The sequence below is a fragment of the Carcharodon carcharias genome, chromosome 3 (assembly GCF_017639515.1).
Source record: "Carcharodon carcharias isolate sCarCar2 chromosome 3, sCarCar2.pri, whole genome shotgun sequence".
NCBI lineage: Eukaryota > Metazoa > Chordata > Chondrichthyes > Lamniformes > Lamnidae > Carcharodon > Carcharodon carcharias.
The window spans coordinates 721,457-745,536 of NC_054469.1; the positions used below are offsets into that span (position 1 = coordinate 721,457).

The following is a 24,080-nucleotide window of genomic DNA, read 5'->3' on the forward strand; positions in this document are numbered from 1 at the left end:
CATCACGCCCCCCCAAACATCCCACCCCCCCCAAACCCACTCTTCCCCCCCAACAACCCCTCCCCGCCCCTCCCCCATCACCCCCCCAAACACCCCACCCCCAGCACCCCCCCAAACACCCCACCCCCCAACCCCACTCTTCCCCCCAACAACCCCTCCCCGCCCCCTCCCCCCATCACCCCCCCAAACACCCCACCCCCCAACCCCACTCTTCCCCCCAACAACCCCTCCCCGCCCCCTCCCCCCATCACCCCCCCAAACATCCCACCCCCATCCCCTTCCCGCCCCCTATCCCATCACCCCCCAAACACCCCACCCCATCCCCTCCCCTACCCCCATCACCCCCCCAAACATCCCACCCCCCCAACCCCACTCTTCCCCCCCAACAACCCCTCCCCGCCCCTCCCCCATCACCCCCACAAACACCCCACCCCCAACCCTTCCCCGCCCCTCCTCCCATCACCCCCCAAACACCCCACCCCACGCCCATCCCCTCCCCCCATCACCCCCCAAACACCCCACCCCCATCCCCTCCCCTCCCCTATCCCCATCACCCCCCTCCCCTATCCCCATCACCCCCCAATCACCCCACCCCCATCCCCTCTCCGCCCCCTACCCCCATCACCCCCCAAACACCCCACCCCACCCCCATCCCCTCCCCCATTAACCCCCCCCCAAACACTCCACCCCCATCCCCTCCCTGCCCCTCCCCCATCACCCCCCCAAACACCCCACCCCACCCCCATCAGCTCCCCCCATCACCCCCGCCAAACACCGCACCCCCATCCCCGTCCCGCCCCTCCCCCCATCAGCCCCCCAAACACCCCACCCCCATCCCCTCCCCCCATCACCCCCCCCAAACAACCCACCCCCCAACCCCACTCTTCCCCCCAACAACCCCTCCCCGCCCCCTCCCCCCATCACCCCACCAAACACCCAACCCCCATCCCCTCCCCCCATCACACCCCCAAACCCCCCATCTCCTCCCCGCCCCCATCCCCTCCCCCCATCACCCCCCCCAAACACCCCAGCCCCCAACCCCACTCTTCCCCCCCAACAACCCCTTCCCGCCCCCTCCCCCCATCACCTCCCCAAACACCCCACCCCCATCCCTTCCCCGCCCCCTACCCCATCACCCCCCAAACACCCCACCCCCATCCCCTCCCCCATCCCCTCCCCTCCCCTACTCCCATCACCCCCCCAAACATCCCACCCCCCCAAACCCACTCTTCCCCCCCAACAACCCCTCCCCGCCCCTCCCCCATCACCCCCCCAAACACCCCACCCCCCATCACCCCCCCAAACACCCCACCCCCCAACCCCACTCTTCCCCCCAACAACCCCTCCCCGCCCCCTCCCCCATCACCCCCCCAAACACCCCACCCCCATCCCCTCCCCGCCCCCTACCCCCATCACCCCCCCAAACACCCCACCCCATCCCCTCCCCTCCCCTACCCCCATCACCCCCCCCAAACATCCCACCCCCCCAACCCCACTCTTCCCCCACAACAACCCCTCCCCGCCCCTCCCCCATCACCCCCACAAACACCCCACCCCATCCCCTCCCCGCCCCCTACCCCCATCACCCCCCCCAAACACCCCACCCCCACTCTTTCCCCCCAACAATCCCTCCCCGCCCCCTCCCCCATCACCCCCCCAAACACCCCACCCCCATCCCCTCCCCGCCCCCTCCCCCATCACCTCTCCCAAACACCCCACCCCCCCCCACCCCCACTCTTCCCCCCCAACAACCCCTCCCGCCCCCTCCCCCCATCACCCCCCCCAAACACCCCACCCCACCCCCATCCCCTCCCCGCCCCCTCACCCCATCACCCCCCAAACAACCCACCCCCATTCCCTCGCTTGCCCCCTCATCCCCCCTCCCTTGCCCCCTCATTCCCCCTCCCTCGGTCCCTCATCCCCCCTCCCTCATCCCCCCTCCCTCAGCCCCCCTCCCTCGCCCCCCTCCCTCGCCCCCCTCCCTCACCCCCCTCCCTCGCCCCCTCCCTCGCCCCCTCCCTCGCCCCCTCCCTCGCCCCCTCCCTCGCCCCCTCCCTCGCCCCTCCCTCGCCCCCTCCCTCGCCCCCCACTCGCTCCCCCCTCCCTCACCCACCTGCCTCGCCCTCTCATCCCCCCTCCCTCGCCCTCTCATCCCCCCTCCCTCGCCCCCTCATCCCCCCTCCCTCACCCCCTCATCCACCTCCGCCCCCTCCCTCCCACCCTCCCTCCCCGTCCCTCCCCCCCGTCTCCTCATCCCCCCCGCCCTTGCGCCCTACTTCCCGCCCTCGCCCCCTCATCCCCCACTCGGCCCCCCACCCTCGTCGCCTTGTCCCCCTCCATCGCCCCCTCGTCCCCCCCATCACCCCCTCGTCCCCCCTTCGTCCCACTCTCCCTCTGCCCCATCCTCCCCTCCCGCGCCACCTCGTCCACCCCTCCCTCACCGCCTCGTCCACCCCTCCCTCGCCGCCTCGTCCAGCCCTCCCTCGCCCCCTCGTCCCCCTCCTTCGACCCCTCATCCCCCTCCCTCGCCCCTCATCCCCCCTTGTTCGCCCCCTCCCTCGCCCCCTCCTCCCCCTCCCTCGCCCCCTCCTCCCCCTCCCTCGCCCCCTCCTCCCCCCCTCGCCCCCTCATCCCCCCTCGCCCCCTCATCCCCCCTCCCTCGCCCCCTCATCCCCCCTCCCTCGCCCCCTCCCTCGCCCCCCTCATCCCCCCTCCCTCGCCCCCTCATCCCCCCTCCCTCGCCCCCTCATCCCCCCTCCCTCGCCCCCTCATCCCCCCTCCCTCGCCCCCTCATCCCCCCTCCCTCGCCCCCTCATGCCCCCCTCCCTCGCCCCCTCATGCCCCCCTCCCTCGCCCCCTCATGCACCCCTCCCTCGCCCCCTCTTGCCCCCCTCCCTCGCCCCCTCATGCCCCCCTCCCTCGCCCCCTCATGCCCCCCTCCCTCGACCCCTCATGCCCCCTCCCTCGCCCCCTCATGCCCCCTCCCTCGCCCCCTCATCCCACCACCCTCAATCCCTCATCACCCCCCCTCCTTCGCCCCCTCATCACCCCTCCCTCGCTCCCTCATCCCCGCCTCCCTCGCCCCCTCATACCCCAACTCTCCCCCTCCCCCAACCACCCCTCCTCCCTACCCCCGCCTCATCCATCCCCGCCCCCTCCCTCCCATCCTACCTCCCCCAGTCCCTCCCCCCCGCCCTCGCCCCCTCATCCCCCCGCCCTCGCCCCCTCATCCCCCCGCCCTCGCACCCTCATCCCCCCGCCTTCGCCCCCTACTTCCCGCCCTCGCCCCCTCATGCCCCCCTCCTCGCCCCCTCCCTCCCGCCCTCGTCCCCTCATCCCCCCCACCCTCGACCCATCGCCTCGGCCCCTCGCCCCCTCGTCCCCCCTCGCCTCCTCGTCCCCCCTCGCCTCTCGTCCCCCCTCCCTCGTCCCCCCCTCGACCCTCGTCCCCCCCTCCCTCGCCCGCTCGTCCCCCCTCCCTCGCCCGCTCGTCCCCCCTCTTTCGCCCCCTCGTCCCCCACGCCCTCGCCCCTCGTCCCCTCGTCCCCCTCCCTCGCCCCCACGTCCCCTCGTCCCCCTCCCTCGCCCCCTCGTCCCCCCTCGCCATCTTGTCTGCCCCTCCCTCGCCCTCTCGTCCCCCACTTCCTCGCCCCCTGATGCCCCCCTCCCTCGCCCCCTCATGCCCCCCTCCCTCGCCCCCTCATGCCCCCCTCCCTCGCCCCCTCATGCCCCCTCCCTCGCCCCCTCGTGCCCCCCTCCCTCCCCCCCTCGTGCCCCCCTCCCTCGCCCCCTCGTGCCCCCCTCCCTCGCCCCCTCGTGCCCCCCTCCCTCGCCCCCTCGTGCCCCCCTCCCTCGCCCCCTCGTGCCCCCCTCCCTCGCCCCCTCGTGCACCCCTCCCTCGCCCCCTCATGCCCCCCTCCCTCGCCCCCTCATGCCCCCCTCCCTCGCCCCCTCATGCCCCCCTCCCTCGACCCCTCATGCCCCCTCCCTCGCCCCCTCATGCCCCCTCCCTCGCCCCCTCATCCCACCACCCTCAACCCCTCATCACCCCCTCCTTCGCCCCCTCATCACCCCTCCCTCGCTCCCTCATCCCCGCCTCCCTCGCCCCCTCATACCCCAACTCTCCCCCTCCCCCAACCACCCCTCCTCCCTACCCCCGCCTCATCCATCCCCGCCCCCTCCCTCCCATCCTACCTCCCCCAGTCCCTCCCCCCCGCCCTCGCCCCCTCATCCCCCCCGCCCTCGCCCCCTCATCCCCCCGCCCTCGCCCCCTCATCACCCCGCCTTCGCCCCCTACTTCCCGCCCTCGCCCCCTCATGCCCCCCTCCTCGCCCCCTCCCTCCCGCCCTCGTCCCCTCATCCCCCCCACCCTCGACCCATCGCCTCGGCCCCTCGCCCCCTCATCCCCCCTCGCCTCCTCGTCCCCCCTCGCCTCTCGTCCCCCCTCCCTCGTCCCCCCCTCGACCCTCGTCCCCCCCTCCCTCGCCCGCTCGTCCCCCCTCCCTCGCCCGCTCGTCCCCCCTCTTTCGCCCCCTCGTCCCCCACGCCCTCGGCCCCTCGTCCCCTCGTCCCCCTCCCTCGCCCCCACGTCCCCTCGTCCCCCTCCCTCGCCCCCTCGTCCCCCCTCGCCATCTTGCCTGCCCCTCCCTCGCCCCCTCGTGCCCCCCTCCCTCGCCCCCTCGTGTCCCCCTCCCTCGCCCCCTCGTGTCCCCCTCCCTCGCCCCCTCGTGTCCCCCTCCCTCGCCCCCTCGTGTCCCCCTCCCTCGCCCCCTCGTGTACCCCTCCCTCGCCCCCTCGTGTCCCCCTCCCCTCGCCCCCTCGTGTCCCCCTCCCTCGCCCCCTCGTGTCCCCCTCCCTCGCCCCCTCGTGTCCCCCTCCCTCGCCCCCTCGTGTCCCCCTCCCTCGCCCCCTCGTCCCGCCCTCCCTCGCCCCCTCGTCCCGCCCCCCCTCGCCCCCTCGTCCCGCCCCCCCTCGCCCCCACTTCCCGCCCCCCCTCGCCCCCACGTCCCCGCCCCCCCTCGCCCCCACGTCCCGCCCCCCTCGGCCCCTCGTCCCGCCCCCCCTCGCCCCCTCGTCCCGCCCCCCCTCGCCCCCTCGTCCCGCCCCCCCTCGCCCCCTCGTCCCGCCCCCCCTCGCCCCCTCGTCCCCCTCCCTCGCCCCCCCTTCCCCCCTCCTTCGCCCCCTCGTACCCGCTCCCTTGCCCCCTCCCTTGCCCCCTCCCTTGCCCCCTCCCTTGCCCCCTCCCTTGCCCCCTCCCTCGCCCCCTCGTCCCCCTCCCTCGCCCCCCTCCTTCACCCCCTCGTCCCCCTCCCTCGTCCCCCACCCTCGCCCCCTCCCTCACCCCCACTCCCTCGCCCCCCTCCCTCGTCCCCCCCGCTCGCCCTCTCATCCCCCTCCCTCATCCCCTCATTCCCACTCCCTCATCCCCTCATTCCCCCTCCCTCATCCCCTCATTCCCCCTCCCTCATTCCCTCATTCCCCCTCCCTCATTCCCTCATCCCCCCTCCCTCACTCCTCATCCCCCCTCCCTCGCCCCCTCATCCCGCCCCCATGGCCCCTCATCCCGCACCCACGGCCCCTCATCCACCCTCCCTCGGCCCCTCACCCCCCACTCCCTCGCCCCCTCTTCCCCCTCCCTTGTCCCCTCATCCCCCCTCCCTTGTCCCCTCATTCCCCCTCCATCGCCTCTTCATCCACCCCCGCCCCCTTCCTCCCACCCTCCCTCCCCCAGTCCCTCCCCCCTCCCTCGCCCCCTCTTCCCCCCTCCCTCACCCCCTCTTCCCCCCTCCCTCACCCCCTCTTCCCCCCTCGCTTGCCCCCTCATCCCCGCCCTTGCCCCCATCCCCCCTCCCTCACCCCCACTCCCTCAACCCCCCTCCCTTGCTCCCCCTCCCTCGTCCCCACCTACCTTGCCCCCCTCCTTCGCCCCCTCATCTCCACCTCCCTCGCACACTCTTGGCCGCCTCCCTGGCTCCCTCATCCCCTCTCCCTTGCCCCCTCATCCCCCCTCCCTCATCCCTTTCATGTCCCCCTCCCTCGACCCCTCATGCCCCCGCTCCCTCGACCCCTCATCCACCCCTCTTTCGCCCCCTCATACCCCCTCTTTCGCCCCCTCATACCCCCTCCCTTGCCCCCTCATTACCCCCTCCCTCGCACACTCATCTCCCCTACCTCGCCCACTCATCCCCCTACCTCGCCCACTCATCCCCCTACCTCGCCCACTCATCCCCCCCACCCTCGTCCCCTCATCCCCCCTCCCTCGTCCCCCTCCCTCGCCTCCTCATCGCCCCTCCCTCGCCCCGTCGTCCCCCTTCTCCCTCGCTCCCCCCTCACTCGCACCCCCTCCCTCGCAACCCCCCTCCCTCACACCCCCCACCCTCGCGCCCCCTCCCTCACGCCCCCCTCCCTCACGCCCCCCTCCCTCACGCCCCCCTCCCTCACTCCCCCATCCCTCTCCCGCCATCCCTCGCCCCCCTCCCTCGCCCCTTCGTCGCCCTCCCTCGCCCCCTCGTGTCCCCCTCCCTCGCCCCCTCGTGTCCCCCTCCCTCGCCCCCTCGTGTCCCCCTCCCTCGCCCCCTCGTGTCCCCTCCCTCGCCCCCTCGTGTCCCCTCCCTCGCCCCCTCGTGTCCCCCTCCCTCGCCCCCTCGTGTCCCCCTCCCTCGCCCCCTCGTGTCCCCCTCCCTCGCCCCCTCGTCCCGCCCTCCCTCGCCCCCTCATCCCGCCCCCCTCGCCCCCTCGTCCCGCCCCCCCTCGCCCCCACTTCCCGCCCCCCCTCGCCCCCACGTCCCGCCCCCCCTCGCCCCCACGTCCCGCCCCCCTCGGCCCCTCGTCCCGCCCCCCCCTCGCCCCCTCGTCCCGCCCCTCCTCGCCCCCTCGTCCCGCCCCCCTCGCCCCCTCATCCCCCTCCCTCGCCCCCCCCTTCCCCCCTCCTTCGCCCCCTCGTACCCGCTCCCTCGCCCCCTCCCTTGCCCCCTCCCTTGCCCCCTCCCTCGCCCCCTCGTCCCCCTCCCTCGCCCCCCTCCTTCACCCCCTCGTCCCCCTCCCTCGTCCCCCTCCCTCGTCCCCCTCCCTCGTCCCCCTCCCTCGCCCCCTCCCTCGCCCCCTGCCTCACCCCCACTCCCTCGCCCCCCTCCCTCGTCCCCCCCGCTCGCCCTCTCATCCCCCTCCCTCATCCCCTCATTCCCCCTCCCTCATCCCCTCATTCCCCCTCCCTCATTCCCTCATTCCCCCTCCCTCATTCCCTCATCCCCCCTCCCTCACTCCCTCATCCCCCCTCCCTCGCCCCCTCATCCCGCCCCCATGGCCCCTCATCCCGCCCCCACGGCCCCTCATCCACCCTCCCTCGCCCCCTCTTCCCCCTCCCTTGTCCCCTCATCCCCCCTCCCTTGTCCCCTCATTCCCCCTCCATCGCCTCTTCATCCACCCCCGCCCCCTTCCTCCCACCCTCCCTCCCCCAGTCCCTCCCCCCGCCCTCGCCCCCTCTTCCCCCCGCCCTCGCCCCCTCTTCCCCCCTCCCTCACCCCCTCTTCCCCCTCGCTTGCCCCCTCATCCCCGCCCTTGCCCCCCTCCCCCCTCCCTCACCCCCACTCCCTCAACCCCCCTCCCTTGCTCCCCCTCCCTCGTCCCCACCTACCTTGCCCCCCTCCTTCGCCCCCTCATCTCCACCTCCCTCGCACACTCTTGGCCGCCTCCCTTGCCCCCTCATCCCCCCTCCCTCATCCCTTTCATGTCCACCTCCCTCGACCCCTCATGCCCCCGCTCCCTCGACCCCTCATCCACCCCTCTTTCGCCCCCTCATACCCCCTCCCTTGCCCCCTCATTACCCCCTCCCTCGCACACTCATCTCCCCTACCTCGCCCACTCATCCCCCCCACCCTCGTCCCCTCGTCCCCCCTCCCTCGTCCCCCTCCCTCGCCTCCTTATCGCCCCTCCCTCGCCCCGTCGTCCCCCTTCTCCCTCGCTCCCCCCTCCCTCACACCCCCCACCCTCGCGCCCCCTCCCTCACGCCCCCCTCCCTCACGCTCCCCTCCCTCACTCCCCCATCCCTCTCCCGCCATCCCTCGTCCCCCTCCCTCGCCCCTTCGTCCCCCTCCCTCGCCCCTTCGTCCCCCTCCCTCGCCCCTTCGTCCCCCTCCCTCGCCCCCTCGTCCCCCCTCCCTCGCCCCCTCGTCCCCCCTCCCTCGCCCCCTCGTCCCCCCTCCCTCGCCCCCTCGTCCCCCCTCCCTCGCCCCCTCGTGCCCCCTCCCTCGCCCCCCTCGTCCCCCTCCCTCGTCCCCCTCCCTCGTCCCCCTCCCTCGTCCCCCTCCCTCGTCCCCCCTCCCTCGTCCCCCCTCCCTCGTCCCCCCTCCCTCATCCCCCCTCCCTCGCCCCCCCTCCCTCGCCCCCTTGCCTCCTCGTCCCCCCTCCCTTGCCCCTTCAACCCCTCGTCCCCCTCCCTCGCCCCCTTGTCCCCCTCTCCCTCGCGCCCTCTTCCTCCCCGCCCTCGCGCCTAGTCCCCCCCTCGCTGCCCCTCCCCCGCACCCCCTTCGCTCGCCCCCACCGCGCCCCCCTCTCCCTTGCATCAACCACTCGCCTCCCCTCCCTCGCCCCCCTCACTTGCCCCCCTCCCTCGTCCCCCCTCCCTCGTCCCCTCTCCCTCGTCCCCTCTCCCTCGTCCCCTCTCCCTCGTCCCCTCTCCCTCATCCCCCCTCCCTCATCCCCCTCCCTCATCCCCCTCCCTCATCCCCCTCCCTCATCCCCCTCCCTCGCGCCCCCTCCCTCGCGTCCCCTCCCTCGCGCCCCCTCCCTCGCGCCCCCTCCCTCGCGCCCCCTCCCTCGCGCCCCCTCCCTCGCGCCGCCTCCCTCGCCCACCTCACACGCCCACCTCCCTCGCCCACCTCCCTCAACCCCTCCCTCGCCACCTCCTCCTTCGCCACCCCCTTCCTCTCCACCCCCTCCCTCGTCCCCTCACTGGCCCCCCCTCCCTCGCCCCCCTCCCTCGCCCCCCTCCCTCGCACCCCTCCCTCGCACCCCTCCCTCGCCCACCTCCCTCGCACCCCTCCCTCGCCCACCTCCCTCGCCCACCTCCCTCGCCCCCCTCCCTCACCCCCCTCCCTCGCCACCCCCTTCCTCGTCCCCTCACTGGCCCCCCTCCCTCGCCCCCCTCCCTCGCCCCCCTCCCTTGCCCCCCTCCCTCGCCCCCCTCCCTCGCCCCCCTCCCTCGCCCCTCCCTCTCCACCCTCCCTCGCCCCCTCATTCCCCCCTCCCTCGCCCCCTCATTCCCCACTCCCTCGCCCCCTCATTCCCCCCTCCCTCGCCCCCTCATTCCCCCTCCCTCGCCCCCTCATTCCCCCTCCCTCGCCCCCTCATCCCCGCTCCCTCGCCCCCTCATCCCCGCTCCCTCGCCCCCTCATCCCCGCTCCCTCGCCCCTCATCCCCGCTCCCTCGCCCCCTCATCCCCGCTCCCTCGCCCCCTCATCCCCGCTCCCTCGCCCCCTCATCCCCGCTCCCTCGCCCCCTCATCCCCCCTCCCTCGCCCCCTCATCCCCCCCTCCCTCGCCCCTCATCCCCCCTCCCTCGCCCCTCATCCCCCCTCCCTCGCCCCCTCATCCCCCCCTCCCTCGCCCCCTCATTCCCCCATCCCTCGCCCCCTCATCCCCCTCCCTCGCCCCCTCATCCCCCGCTCCCTCGCCCCCTCATCCCCCGCTCCCTCGCCCCCTCATCCCCCGCTCCCTCGCCCCCTCATCCCCCGCTCCCTCGCCCCCTCATCCCCGCTCCCTCGCCCCCTCATCCCCCGCTCCCTCGCCCCTCATCCCCCGCTCCCTCGCCCCTCATCCCCCCTCCCTCGCCCTCATCCCCCCTCCCTCGCCCCCTCATCCCCCCTCCCTCGCCCCCTCATCCCCCCCTCCCTCGCCCCCTCATTCCCCCATCCCTCGCCCCCGTCATCCCCCTCCCTCGCCCCCTCATCCCCCGCTCCCTCGCCCCCTCATCCCCCGCTCCCTCGCCCCCTCATCCCCCGCTCCCTCGCCCCCTCATCCCCGCTCCCTCGCCCCCTCATCCCCGCTCCCTCGCCCCCTCATCCCCCGCTCCCTCGCCCCCTCATCCCCCGCTCCCTCGCCCCTCATCCCCCCTCCCTCGCCCCTCATCCCCCCTCCCTCGCCCCCTCATCCCCCCCTCCCTCGCCCCCTCATTCCCCCATCCCTCGCCCCCTCATCCCCTCCCTCGCCCCCTCATCCCCCGCTCCCTCGCCCCCTCATCCCCCGCTCCCTCGCCCCCTCATCCCCCGCTCCCCTCGCCCCCTCATCCCCCGCTCCCTCGCCCCCTCATCCCCCGCTCCCTCGCCCCCTCATCCCCCGCTCCCTCGCCCCCTCATCCCCCGCTCCCTCGCCCCCTCATCCCCCGCTCCCTCGCCCCTCATCCCCCCTCCCTCGCCCCTCATCCCCCCTCCCTCGCCCCCTCATCCCCCCTCCCTCGCCCCCTCATTCCCCCATCCCTCGCCCCCTCATCCCCCTCCCTCGCCCCCTCATCCCCCGCTCCCTCGCCCCCTCATCCCCCGCTCCCTCGCCCCCTCATCCCCGCTCCCCCAGTCCTCCCCCCAACCTTGCCCATTCATCCCCCCGCCCTCGCTCCCTCCGCCCCTGCCCCCCCCACCCTCTGCCCCTCCCTCCCTCCCTCGCCCCCTCATCCACCCCTCCCTCTTCCCTCATCACCCATCCCTCGCCCCACATCCCACCCATCCCTCGCCCCCTCATCCCTCCCTCCCTCGCCCCCTCATCCCCCTCGCCCCCTCATACCCCCTCCCTCGCCCCCTCCCTCGCACCACCCACCCTCACCCCGTCCCTTGCCCCCACTCCCTCGCACCCCTCCCTCGCCCCCTCATCCCACCTCCCTCATCCCCACATCCCCCTCCCTCGCCCCCTCATCCCCGCTCCCTCGCCCCCTCATCCCCCCTCCCTCGCCCCCTCATCCCGCCCCCATGGCCCCTCATCCACCCTCCCTCGGCCCCTCATCTCCCACTCCCTCACTCCTTCTTCCCCCTCCCTCGCCTCCTCATCCCCCCTCGCACCCTCATCCCCCCTCCATTGCCCCTTCATCCACCCCCGCCCCCTCCCTCCCACCCTCCCTCCCCCAGTACCTCACCCCCACCCTCCCTCCCCGTCCCTCCCCCCCGCCCTCAACCCCTCATTGCCCCCGCCCTCGCCCCCTCATCCCCCGCCCTCGCCCCCTCATCCCCCGCCCTCGCCCCCTTATCCCTCCTCCCTCGCCTCCACTCTCGCACCCCCACCCTCGCCCCCCCTTCCTTGCCCCCTCATCCACCCCCACCCCCTCCCTCCCACCCTCCCTCCCCCAGTCCCCTCCCCCCCTCCCTCGCCCCCTCTGGGCCCCCTCCCTCGCCCCCTCATTCCCCCTCCCTCGCCTCTTTCATGCTCCCCTCCCTTGAGCCCTCATGCTCCCCCTCCCTCACCCCTCATCCCCCTCCCTCGCCCCCTCATCCACCCTCCCTCGCCCCCCCATCCCCCCTTCTCCCTCGCCCCCTCATCCCCCCTCCCATGCCCCCCGCGCCCCCCTCCATCGCCCCCCCTCCCTCGCCCCCCCTCCCTCGCTCCCCTCCCTTGCCCCCTCCCTCGCACCCTCCCTCGCCCCCTCCCTCACCCCCCCTCCCTCGCCCCCCTCCCTCGCCCCCTTCCCTCGCCCCCCTCCCTCGCCCCCCCTCCCTCGCCCCCCCTCCCTCGCCCCCCTCCCTCGCCCCCCCTCCCTCGCCCCCCCCTCGCACCCCCTCCCTCGCCCCCCCCTCGCCCCCCCTCGCCCCCCTCCCTCGTCCCCCCTCCCTCGTCCCCCCTCCCTCGACCCCCTCCCTCGCCCCCCTCCCTCGCCCCCCCTCCCTCGCCCCCCTCCCTCGTCCCCCTCCCTCGTCCCCACCCCCTCGCCCCCCTCCCTCGCCCCCTCGTCCCCACTCCCTCGCCCCCTCGTCCCCACTCCCTCGCCCCCTCGTCCCCACTCCCTCGCCCCCTCGTCCGCACTCCCTCGCCCCCTCGTCCGCACTCCCTCGCCCCCTCGTCCCCACTCCCTCGCCCCCTCGTCCCCACTCCCTCGCCCCCTCGTCCCCACTCCCTCGCCCCCTCGTCCCCACTCCCTCGCCCCCTCGTCCCCACTCCCTCGCCCCCTCGTCCCCCACTCCCTCGCCCCCTCGTCCCCCACTCCCTCGCCCCCTCGTCCCCCACTCCCTCGCCCTCTCGTCCCCCACTCCCTCGCCCCCTCATCCCCCACTCCCTCGCCCCCTCGTCCCCCACTCCCTCGCCCCCTCGTCCCCCACTCCCTCGCCCCCTCGTCCCCCACTCCCTCGCCCCCTCATCCACCCTCCTTTGCCCCCTCATCCCCTTCCCTTGCCCCTTCATTCCCCCCTCCCTTGCTCCTTCATTCCCCCCTCCCTCTCCCCCTCATCCCCCCTCCCTCTCCCCCTCATCCCCCCTCCCTAGCCCCCTCATCCCCCCTCCCTAGCCCCCTCATCCCCCCTCCATTGCCCCCTCATCCCCCCTCCCTTGCCCCCACAGCCCCCCCTCCCTTGCCCCTTCATTCCCCCGTCCCTCGACCCCTCATCCCCCCTCCCTTTTCCCCTCATCCCCACTCCTTCGCCCCCTCATCCCCCTCTCTCACCCCCTCATCCACCCCCTCCCTCGCCCCCGCGTCCCCACACCCTCGCCCCCTCGTCCCCACACCCTCGCCCCCTCGTCCCCACTCCCTCGCCCCCTCGTCCCCACTCCCTCGCCCCCTCGTCTCCACTCCCTCGCTCCCTCGTCCCCACTCCCTCGCCCCCTCGTCCCCACTCCCTCGCCACCTCGTACCCACTCCCTCGCCCCCTCGTCCCCACTCCCTCGCCCCCTCGTCCCCACTCCCTCGCCCCCTCGTCCCCACTCCCTCGCCCCCTAGTCCCCACTCCCTCGCCCCCTCGTCCCCACTCCCTCGCCCCCTCGTCTCCACTCCCTCGCTCCCTCGTCCCCACTCCCTCGCCCCCTCGTCCCCACTCCCTCGCCACCTCGTCCCCACTCCCTCGCCCCCTCGTCCCCACTCCCTCGCCCCCCTCGTCCCCACTCCCTCGCCCCCTAGTCCCCACTCCCTCGCCCCCTCGTCCCCACTCCCTCGCCCCCTCGTCTCCACTCCCTCGCTCCCTCGTCCCCACTCCCTCGCCCCCTCGTCCCCACTCCCTCGCCACCTCGTCCCCACTCCCTCGCCCCCTCGTCCCCACTCCCTCGCCCCCCTCGTCCCCCACTCCCTCGCCCCCTCGTCCCCACTCCCTCGCCCCCTAGTCCCCACTCCCTCGCCCCCTCGTCCCCACTCCCTCGCCCCTCGTCCCCACTCCCTCGCCCCCTCGTCCCCACACCCTCGCCCGCTCGTCCCCACTCCCTCGCCCCCTCGTCCCCACTCCCTCGCCCCCTCGTCCTCACTCCCTCGCCCCCTCATCCCCACTCCCTCGCCCCCTCGTCCCCACTCCCTCGCCCCCTCGTCCCCACTCCCTCGCCCCCTCGTCCCCACTCGCTCGCCCCCTCGTCCCCCACTCGCTCGCCCCCTCGTCCCCCCTCCCTCGCCCCCTCGTCCCCCCTCCCTCGCCCCCTCGCCCCCTCGTCCCCCCTCGTCCCCCCTCGCCCCCTCGTCCCCCCTCCCTCGTCCCCTCGTCCCCCCTCCCTCGCCCCCTCGTCCCCCTCCCTCGCCCCCTCATCCCCCCTCCTTTGCCCCCTCATCCCCTTCCCTTGCCCCTTCATTCCCCCCTCCCTCGCCCCCTCATCCCCCCTCCCTCGCCCCCTCATCCCCCCTCCCTCTTCCCCTCATCCCCACTCCTTCGCCCCCTCAGCCCCCTCTCTCACCCCCTCATCCACCCCCTCCCTCGCCCCCTCATCCCCGTCCCTCGCCCCCTCATCCCTGTCCCTCGCCCCCTCATCCCTGTCCCTCGCCCCCTCATCCCCGTCCCTCGCCCCCTCATCCCCGTCCCTCGCCCCCTCATCCCCGTCCCTCGCCCCCTCATCCCCGTCCCTCGCCCCCTCATCCCCGTCCCTCGCCCCCTAATCCCGTCCCTCGCCCCCTCATCCCCGTCCCTTGCCCCCTCATCCCCCTCCCTCCCCCTCATCCCCGCCTCCCTCGCCCCCTCATCCCCCATCTCTCCCCCTCCTACCTACTCCCCTGCCTCATCCATCCCCACTCCCTCCCTCCCACCCTCCCTCCCCAGTCCCTCCCTCCTACCCTCGTCCCCTCATCCCCCCGCCCTCGTCCCCCCTCGCCTCAAACCCCTCCCTCTCCCCCTCGTCCCCTCCTACCTCGCCCCCTCGTCCCCCCTCCCTCGCCTCCTCGTCCCCCCTCCCTTGACCCTCGTCCCCCTCCCTCGACCCTCGTGCCCCTCCCTCGACCCTCGTCCCCCTCCCTCGCCCCCTCGTCCCCCTCCCTCGCCCCCTCGTCCCCCTCCCTCGCCCCCTCGTCCCCCTCCCTCGCCCCCCTCGTCCTCCCTTCCCTCACCCCCGTCCTTCCCTCGCCCCCTCATCCCCCCTCCCTCGCCCCCTCGTCCCCCCCTCGCCCCCTCGTCCCCTCCCTCACCCCCTCGTCCCCCCTCCCTAGCCCTGACGTCCCCCTCTCCCTCGCCCCCCCCTCGCCCCCCATCGCCCCCCTCCCTTGCCCGCCCTCCCTCACCCCCCTCCCTCGCCTCACCCTCCCTTGCACCCTCGTCCCCTCCTCCCTCGCCCCCTCATCCCCCTCCCTCGCTCCCTCGTCCCCCCTCCATCTTCCTTCCCTCCCGCGCCCTCCCGTCCCCCTCCATAGCCCCCTCTTCCTCCCTCGCCCCCTCCCTCGCCCCCTCCCTCGCCCCCTCCCTCGCCCCCCTCCCTCGCCCCCCTCCCTCGCCCCCCTCCCTCGCCCCCTCCCTCGCCCCCTCCCTCGCCCCCTCCCTCGCCCCCTCATCCCCCCTCCCTCACCCCTCTTCCCCCTCCCTCACCCCTCTTCCCCCTCCCTCGCCCCTCTTCCCCCTCCCTCGCCCCCTCTTCCCCCTCCCTCGCCCCTCTTCCCCCCTCCCTCGCCCCCTCTTCCCCCTCCCTCGCCCCTCTTCCCCCTCCCTCGCCCCCTCTTCCCCCTCCCTCGCCCCTCTTCCCCCTCCCTCGCCCCCTCTTCCCCCTCCCTCGCCCCCTCTTCCCCCTCCCTCGCCCCCCTCTTCCCCCTCCCTCGCCCCCTCTTCCCCCTCCCTCGCCCCCTCTTCCCCCTCCCTCTCCCCCTCATCCCCCCGCCCTCGCCCCCTCTTCCCCCTCCCTCACGCCCTCGTCCCCTCATCCCCCCGCCCTCGCCCCCTCCCTCCCGCCCTCGTCCCCTCATCCCCCCGCCCTCGCCGCCTTGCCCCCACCCTCACTCTCTCCCCCCCCCCGCCCTCGGCCCCCCCACCCTCGCCCCCTCCCTCCCCGCCCTTGCCCCCTCATCCCCGGCTCCCCCCTCGCTCGCTCCCGCCCTCCCCCTGGCCCTTTGTTTCCTGCCGGACCCTGCCACTTCCTGCAGTGTAATCCCAATAGTGCTGGCTGATTGACAAGTCTCCTCTGATTGGTCAAGGCATTGCCTTGGAGGAAACAACGCGGTATCATTGAGACAGAGGGCTCAGCAAACCAGGAGGATGATTTCTGGGACATTGAGACCCGAGCAGATCGAGTGGCTTCTTGTGCTACGCACATTAAGCCTTCTAACGTGTGCAGGGAAATCATCCTCCTCAAACAACACCTCTGGCTGACAGCTAACACAGACCTGCCACTGCCATAGGAGCCCAAAAATCCCACACACTCACCCAAAATCCCATAGCCCCGAACCGAACACAATCCGCACCCTGCCATGGTGCACCCCACCATTCCCCCCCACCCCCCCCCCCCCGGCATTACCAACCTCAACCTGGTAACTGACCAAGTGGTGAATTCCCAAGTTTCAACATTCCATAGAAAATGAGGAGAACCCTCAACCAGGGGAAGGTGTAAGCACTCAGTCCGCAAGTGGAACCTGAGGAACAGATCAAATTGTGACTGCTGCTAAAAACAGGGTTAGAGGGAAAGAGAGTAATTAAGAGAAGGAGAGGAGAGAGAGTGGGGGGCTGGTACACTGCTAGGTGGAATGTTTTCCTTATGATGGTTTTCAGTTCTGTGCCCATAAATTGGTTAACGGGATCCAGATGCGTTGTGCCCTGAAAGTAAAATGGGATCCAGATGTTTGTCTGGTTCCCACTCTTGTTGCCACTGAGTGAAATGGAATTTTCCACTGCCTGTGTGAACAGTAAGGGAAGATTGTGAATCATTTCTTTGCATTTTGTTCTGATTACAGGCTGAAGGTGGAGTGGTTGAACTGAGTATTTGCTGCGGCTGGTTGAATCTCGGCAAGGCTGGGCCCTAGTTTGAATTGGCAGGTACTGAACAACATGAGTCACACGGGGAGAGTGTGTGTTGTATGTATGTGCGTGTGTGGGATGTGATTCTGAATTGGTCTTTGTAAAATTCTCTGCTGACTCAATTTTTCTTTGAATAATTTACTCTGCTCCTTCATCATTATCTCTGTCGTAACCATTCCCTTCTTTCCAAACTTTGTTTCAGTCTTTGATAGCCTGTTCAATCCCTCCCGCCCTCTAATGAGTCCCTTATCGAATACACATTAAACCTCCATTATTCCCATAGAACCCTCATCAAACCCTCATCATTTCCTGAAAAATTTCTCACTGGTACCTCATTACTCCCTAATTGGATCCTTATCCTTTCCTCATTATTCCCACATTAGTCCTTAATAAAACTCTAATACAGGGTAGACCATTTAGGACTGAGATGAAGAGAAACTTCTTCACTCAGAGGGTGGTGAACCTGTGGAATTCTCTACCACAAAGGCTGTGGAAGCCAAGTCACTGAATATACTTAAAAAGGAAATGGAGAGATTTCCAGACTCTAAAGGCATCTAGGGGTATGGGGAGAGAGCGGGAGTATGGCGTTTAGATAGATCAGTCGTGATCATATTGATTAGCGGAGCAGGCTCGAAGGGCCAGATGTCCTAACCTTGCTCCTATTTGCTATGTTTCTAATCAACAACAACTTGCATTTATATAGCACCTTCAACATGACAAAATGGCCCAAGGCACTTCACAGGAGCACCATCAAAGGAACATGGCACAAAATCACGTGAGGTGACATTAGGGCACAAACATTTTCTAATCGTTCTTCCAACTTGGACATCACTGGCCTTTATTGCATATTCCTTTGTCCCCAAACACATCACCTCCCACTTCTCTGGGTTGAATTCCATTTGGCACTTTTCAGCCCATCTGACCGGTCATAGAAACTAGGAGCAGGAGTAGACTATTCAGCTCTTCGAGCCTGCTCCACCATTCATTATGATCCTGGCTGATCATCCAACTCAGTAGCCTGCTCCCGCTTTCTCCCCATATCCTTTGATCCCTTTCGCCCCCAAGAGCTATATCTAACTCCTCTTGAAAACATACAATGTTTTGGTCTCAACTACTTTCTGTGGTAACGAATTCCACAGGCTCACCACTCTCTGAGTGAAGAAATTTCTCCTCATCTCAGTCCTAGATGGTCTACCGCGTATCCTCAGTCCATTGATATCTTCCTACAGCAATCCTCCTCATTATCTACCACATGGCCAATTTTTGTTTCATCTGCAAACCTCTTGCTCATTCCCTCCACATCTACATCCAAACCATTGATACACATCACAAAAAGCAGGGGACCTGGTACTGAGCCCTGTGGAATCCCACTGGAAACAGTCTTCCACTCACAAAAACACTCATCAAAATTACCCTTTGTTTCCTGCCACTGAGCCAATTTTATATCCAGTTTGTTACATTCCCCTCGATCCCATGGGCTTTTTTTTTAACCAGTCGGCCATGTGGGACCTTATCAAGAGCCAAAGTTCACACAGACCTCATCAATCCTCCTTGTTAATTCCTCAAAAAATTCAATCAGATTAGTCAGACACGATCTTCCCTTAACCAATCCACACTGACTGTCCCTGATTAATCTGTGTCTCTCCAAGTGACAGTTCATCCTGTCCCTCAGAATTGATTCCAATAACTTGCCCACTACTGAGGCCAGACTGACTGACCTGTAATTATTCGGTCTATCCCTCACTCCCCTTTTAAACAAAGGTACAATGTTAGCAGACCTCCAATCCTCTGGCACCTCACCCGTATCCATTGAAGATTGGAAAATGATGGTCAGACCCTCCTCAATTTCCTCCCTGGCTTCTTTGAACAGCCTGGGGTACATTTCATCCGGTCCTGGTGTTTATCCACTTTCAAGGATGTTAATCCCCTTCATACTTCCTCTCTCCCTGTGTTTATCACATCCAATACTTCACACTCCTCCTCCTTAACTACAGTGTCTGCATTGTCCCCAGCACCATCAGCAGCAGCACCATCAGCAGCAGCACCATCAGCAGCAGCACCATCAGCAGCAGCACCATCAGCAGCAGTACCATCAGCAGCAGCACCATCAGCAGCAGCACCATCAGCAGCAGCACCAGCACCATCAGCAGCAGCACCATCAGCAGCAGCACCATCAGCAGCAGCACCATCAGCACCAGCACCATCAGCACCATCACCAGCAGCACCATCATCAGCAGCAGCACCAGCACCATCAGCACCAGCACCATCAGCAGCAGCACCAGCACCATCAGCAGCAGCAGCAACTGCACCAGCAGCACCATCAGCACCATCAGCAGCAGCACCAGCACCATCAGCACCAGCACCATCAGCAGCATCTTCATCAGCAACTGCACCAGCAGCAGCATCTTCATCAGCAGCAGCAGCATCAGCACCTGCACCAGCAGCACCATCAGCAGCAGCACCAGCACCATCAGCAGCAGCAGCATCAGCACCTGCACCAGCAGCACCAACAGCACCATCAGCAGCAGCACCATCAGCAGCAGCACCATCAGCAGCAGCACCATCAGCAGCAGCACCATCAGCAGCAGCATCAGCACCTGCACCAGCAGCACCAGCACCAGCAGCACCATCAGCAGCATCAGCATCAGCAGCAGCAGCATCAGCACCTGCACCAGTACCAGCAGCACCATCAGCACCATCAGCAGCAGCACCATCAGCAGCAGCACCATCAGCAGCAGCACCATCAGCACCATCAGCAGCAGCACCAGCACCAGCAGCACCATCAGCAGCACCATCAGCAGCAGCACCAGCAGCAGCAGCAGCATCAGCACCAGCACCACCATCACCAGCACCACCATCACCAGCACCACCATCACCAGCAGCACCATCACCAGCAGCACCATCACCAGCAGCACCATCAGCAGCAGCACCATCAGCAGCAGCACCAGCAGCACCATCAGCAGCAGCACCAGCAGCACCAGCAGCACCAGCACCAGCAGCACCATCAGCAGCATCAGCATCAGCACCATCAGCATCAGCACCATCAGCAGCAGCACCATCAGCAGCAGCACCATCAGCAGCAGCAGCACCAGCACCAGCAGCACCAGCACCAGCAGCACCATCAGCAGCATCAGCATCAGCACCAGCACCAGCAGCACCAGCACCAGCACCATCAGCAGCAGCACCATCAGCAGCAGCACCATCAGCAGCAGCGCCATCAGCAGCAGCACCATCAGCAGCAGCACCATCAGCAGCAGCACCATCAGCAGCACCAGCACCAGCACCATCAGCAGCAGCACCATCAGCAGCAGCACCATCAGCAGCAGCACCATCAGCAGCAGCAGCACCATCAGCAGCAGCACCATCAGCAGCACCATCAGCACCATCAGCAGCACCATCAGCAGCAGCATCAGCAGCACCAGCAGCACCATCAGCATCACCATCAGCAGCACCATCAGCATCACCATCAGCAGCACCAGCAGCAGCATCAGCAGCACCAGCAGCAGCATCAGCAGCATCAGCAGCACCAGCAGCAGCATCAGCAGCACCAGCAGCAGCATCAGCAGCACCAGCACCATCAGCACCAGCACCATCAGCACCAGCACCATCAGCACCAGCACCATCAGCACCAGCAGCAGCACCAGCAGCAGCACCAGCAGCACCATCAGCAGCACCATCAGCAGCACCATCAGCAGCACCAGCAGCAGCACCAGCAGCAGCACCAGCAGCAGCAGCAGCAGCTCCATCATCAGCGGCATCAGCGCCACTGCCACTGCCACCGCCAGCAGCAGCAGCAGCACCACCTCCTCTTGTGCTCTTTGAAGCCTCTGGGTCCAGAATCTTATATGTTTCAATAAGATATGAACATATGTAGATATGAACAGACAAACATACGAATTAGAAGCAGGAGTAGATCACTGAACCCCCCTCCCGGTTCTGCTATTCAATAAGATCATGGCTGATCTGAGTGTCACCTCAACCCCACATTCCTGCCCACCCTGATAACCTTTCACCCCTTGTTAATCAAGAATCTATCTCACTCTGCCTTAAAAATATACAAAGACTCTGCTTCCACTGCCTTTTGAGGAAGAGAGTTCCAAAGACTCTCAACCCTCAGAGAACAGATTTCTCCTCATCTCTGTCTTAAATGAGCGACCCCTTATTTTTAAACAGTGACCTCTAGTTCTAGACTCTCCCACAAGAGGAAACATCCTCCCCCCATCCACCCCGTCCAGACCCCTCAGGATCAATCAAGTCACCTCTTATTCTTCTAAACTCCAGTGGATACAAGCCTAACCTGTCCAACCTTTCCTCATAAGACAACCCACCCATTCCAGGTATTAGTCTGGTAAACCTTCTCTGAACTGCTTCCAACGCATTTACAACTTTCTTTAAATAAGGAGACCAAAATTGTACACAGTATTCCAGATGTGCTCTCACTGTGCACAGTCTCCAGGGCCAGGATTTTGCTCTGATCAGGTGGGCTAAGCAGGAGGTGTTGGGAAACTGACCGCTGCCCACAATCGAGGCCAGACAGTGATTTCACGCTGCAGCGCTGAGCACTCCTGTGTGGGGCGGGGGGGAGAGGGAGGAGGGGGAGTAGGGAGCTTTGTGCATGTGTGTGCAGAGAAAGCACAGAGCTGCCTCAGGGAGATGGAGATTTTAACAAATAAAAGTAAAGAAAACTAAAATAAATTTTAAAATGTGACTCAGTCACATGAGCGGGGACATTTTTATAAAAGTTTTTATGGGATGTGGGTGTCACTGGCTAGCCTGGCATTTATTGCCCATCCCTAATTGCCCTTGTTCAGAAGAATCAACCATGTTGCTGTGGGTCTGGAGTCACATGTAGGCCAGACCAGGTAAGGACGGCAGATTTCCTTCCCTAAAGGACACTAGTGACCCAGATGGGTTATTACAACAGTCGACAACAGTTTCATGGTCATCGTTAGACTTTTAATTCCATATTTTTATTTTAAGATGCTGCCTGGCAGGATATGTACCCGGGTCCCCAGAGCATTACCCCGGTTCCTGGATTACTAGCCCAGTGACATTCCACTAAACCACCGCCTCTCCTGTGAAACGTTAAAACTTTATTTTATTTTTATTTGCTGTTGGGAATCTCATCCCAGCCGTGGATGAGGTTTCTTGGCCTTTTCGCCTGCCCGCTAACCGCAAGGTTGGATGGGCAGCAAAAAATTTCTTTCAATCATGTCCCTAATGGTCTTAACAGGCGTTTTAATTGTTGGTGGGCGGGTGTGCTGCCGACTCCCACGTGTGCCTGCTGACAAAAGTATCACGCAGTTTGCAATGATGTCAGGATGCTTGCCTAACATCATCGTGCCTCATTTTACACTCACTTGGGTCGGGTGCGTGCACCTGCCCACCCGCCCGTCCAGTGTCATATTCTGGCCCAGATGTGGTCTCACCAATACCCTGTACAACTGAAGCATAACCTCCCTACTTTTGTGTTCAATTCCCCTCGCAATAAATGATACCATTCTATTCACTTCCTAATTACCTGCTGATTACATCATCTCCCCTTCTCCTAAATTCCAAAGAGTTTAAACTCAACCTGCTCAACCTTTCCTCATAAGACAATCCCTCATCCCAGGAATCAGCCCAGTGAATCTTTTCTGAACTGTTTCCAATTCAAGTCTATCCCTCCCTGTAAGGTGACCAGAGTTTTACACACTGCTCCAGGTGCGATCACAACAATACAGCTGTCGCAAGACTTTGTGACTTTTATACTTCATTCCTCTTGTAATAAAGGCCAGCATTTCATTGGCCTTCCTGATTACTTGCTGTATTTGCATTGCTGGGCCCATGGGTTGGGTTGTTGGCTGCAGTGTGATTCAGAATAATGCCAACAGCACAGGCTCAATTCCTGCTCTGACTGGGCCACACTTGATCCTGCCTCCTTGCCTTGCCATACTTGATGTGGACTGGTGCCTCTCAGGCTATATGTCCAATAATCTCTCTCTAACTTAGGGAGATGCCTACCATCCCTCATGGACCATAACTTACCTATCTGCATGTGGACTTTTGTGATTCATGTACCAGGATACCCCTGAGAACACCCAGATCCCTCCATACGGTATTCTGCGATCTCTTTTCATTTCAATCATCTGCTTTTCTATTCCTGCCAACACAGCCCATCGCACAATTTCCCAGATTATATTCCATCTGCCAAATTTCTACCCATTCACTTAACCGGCCTGTATGCTGAGTATTACAGAAAAAAAGAGACATGTTGAATCTTTTCATCTTACACTCGTCAGGACACTTTGTAAGAATATCAATACAAGGAGAAAACAACAATTTATACTGGATGTGAAAAGGGTGCTGGTTGGTTGCCAAGTGGACTCTGATTGGTAGAAGTGTTGCCACAGAGAATGCACCAGCGATGGGGGCTGACTGATAACTGCTGAGCATTGTCTGAAATTTAAACCAGGCAGCTTGACCCTGATTAGTCAAGGCATTGCCCTGAGGAATGTTACAAAGTGATGCTAGGTATGTAGGTAATATGTCCCAAAGACTGACAGATCTTATCAACGGCATGCCCCAGTCACTGTTCGCAACGGGCAAGGTACAGACCATACCCAACCAGCCCGTGCTTGCAAAACTCAAAAACATAATGTCCGCGACATCCAACAGTCCGACCACCCCTCCCGATGCCTGACAGTTAGACACGCCCCCACCCCTCCCCCTCCCAGACTATCTGACCTCCTTCCGGACTGCCTGACCCCGTCCCGTCTGACCCATCTCGACTATCAGATCCTCCCCCATGACTGTCCGACCCCCACACCCCAACTGTCCAATGTGCCTCCCCAACCATTCCACCCCCCACCCCCTCCCCCCCCGACTGTCCGACACCCCCCTCCCCCGATGGTCTGGCCCCTGGGATGTTTAACCACACCCAACTGTCTGACCCCCTCCCTGACTGCCTAACCCCATCCCCCGAGGGTCCGACCCTCCCCCAGCTATCAGACCCCCACCCTATCAGTATGATGTCCCTTGATGGTCCAACAAGGCTCCATCCAACTGCCCGAGACAACCTAGCCCAACTGTCCGACCAGCCCCTCACCTATCTGACCACCTCTCCCTCGACTGTCGGAGGACCCCTCTCCCAGACTTTTCAACCACACCCGACTGTCTGACCCCTCCCCTGACTGTCCAACCCCACCCCTGATAGTCCGACCAGCTGTCCGACCCCACCCCTGACAGTCCGACCCCCTGACAGTCCGACTGTCTGATCCCACCCGCTGACCATCCAACATGCCCCTGACTGCCTGCCCCCCTTCACCGACAGTCTAACTCACCCTCTGACTGACCGACCCCCACCCAAGACTGACCTCCCCCAACCCCTGGACAGTCTGACACCCTCACTGTCCGGCCGAACCCCCGCGACTGTCCAGCCCCTCCTAACTTTCATAAGAACATAAGAAACAGGAACAGGAGTAGACCATTCGGCCCCTCAAGCCTGCTCTACCATTCAATAAGACCATGGCTGATCATCTTGTGTTTCGATTTCCACATTCCCATCTAATCCCGATAACCTTTGATTCCCTTGCCTAACAAGAATCTATCTACCTCTGCCTTAAAAATATTCAATGACCCGCCTCCACCACCTTCTGAGGCAGAGAGTTCCAAAGTGTCTCAATCCTCTGAGAGAAAAATTCTCATCTCTGTCCTAAAAGGGAGGCCCCTA

At 66.3% G+C, this 24,080-nt stretch overlaps 1 protein-coding gene across 1 annotated transcript in view; it reads right to left on the reverse strand.

Annotated features, from left to right (window-relative positions):
- Positions 1–22,804, reverse strand: part of LOC121275733 (nuclear receptor-binding protein 2-like) — a 153,335-nt gene extending 130,531 nt beyond the window's left edge. Inside the window, exon 1 of the mRNA XM_041183322.1 lies at positions 22,642–22,804. Coding sequence (XP_041039256.1) covers positions 22,642–22,804 — 163 coding nt within the window. The remainder of the gene's footprint in view (positions 1–22,641) is intronic.
- Positions 22,805–24,080: the final 1,276 nt, after the last annotated feature.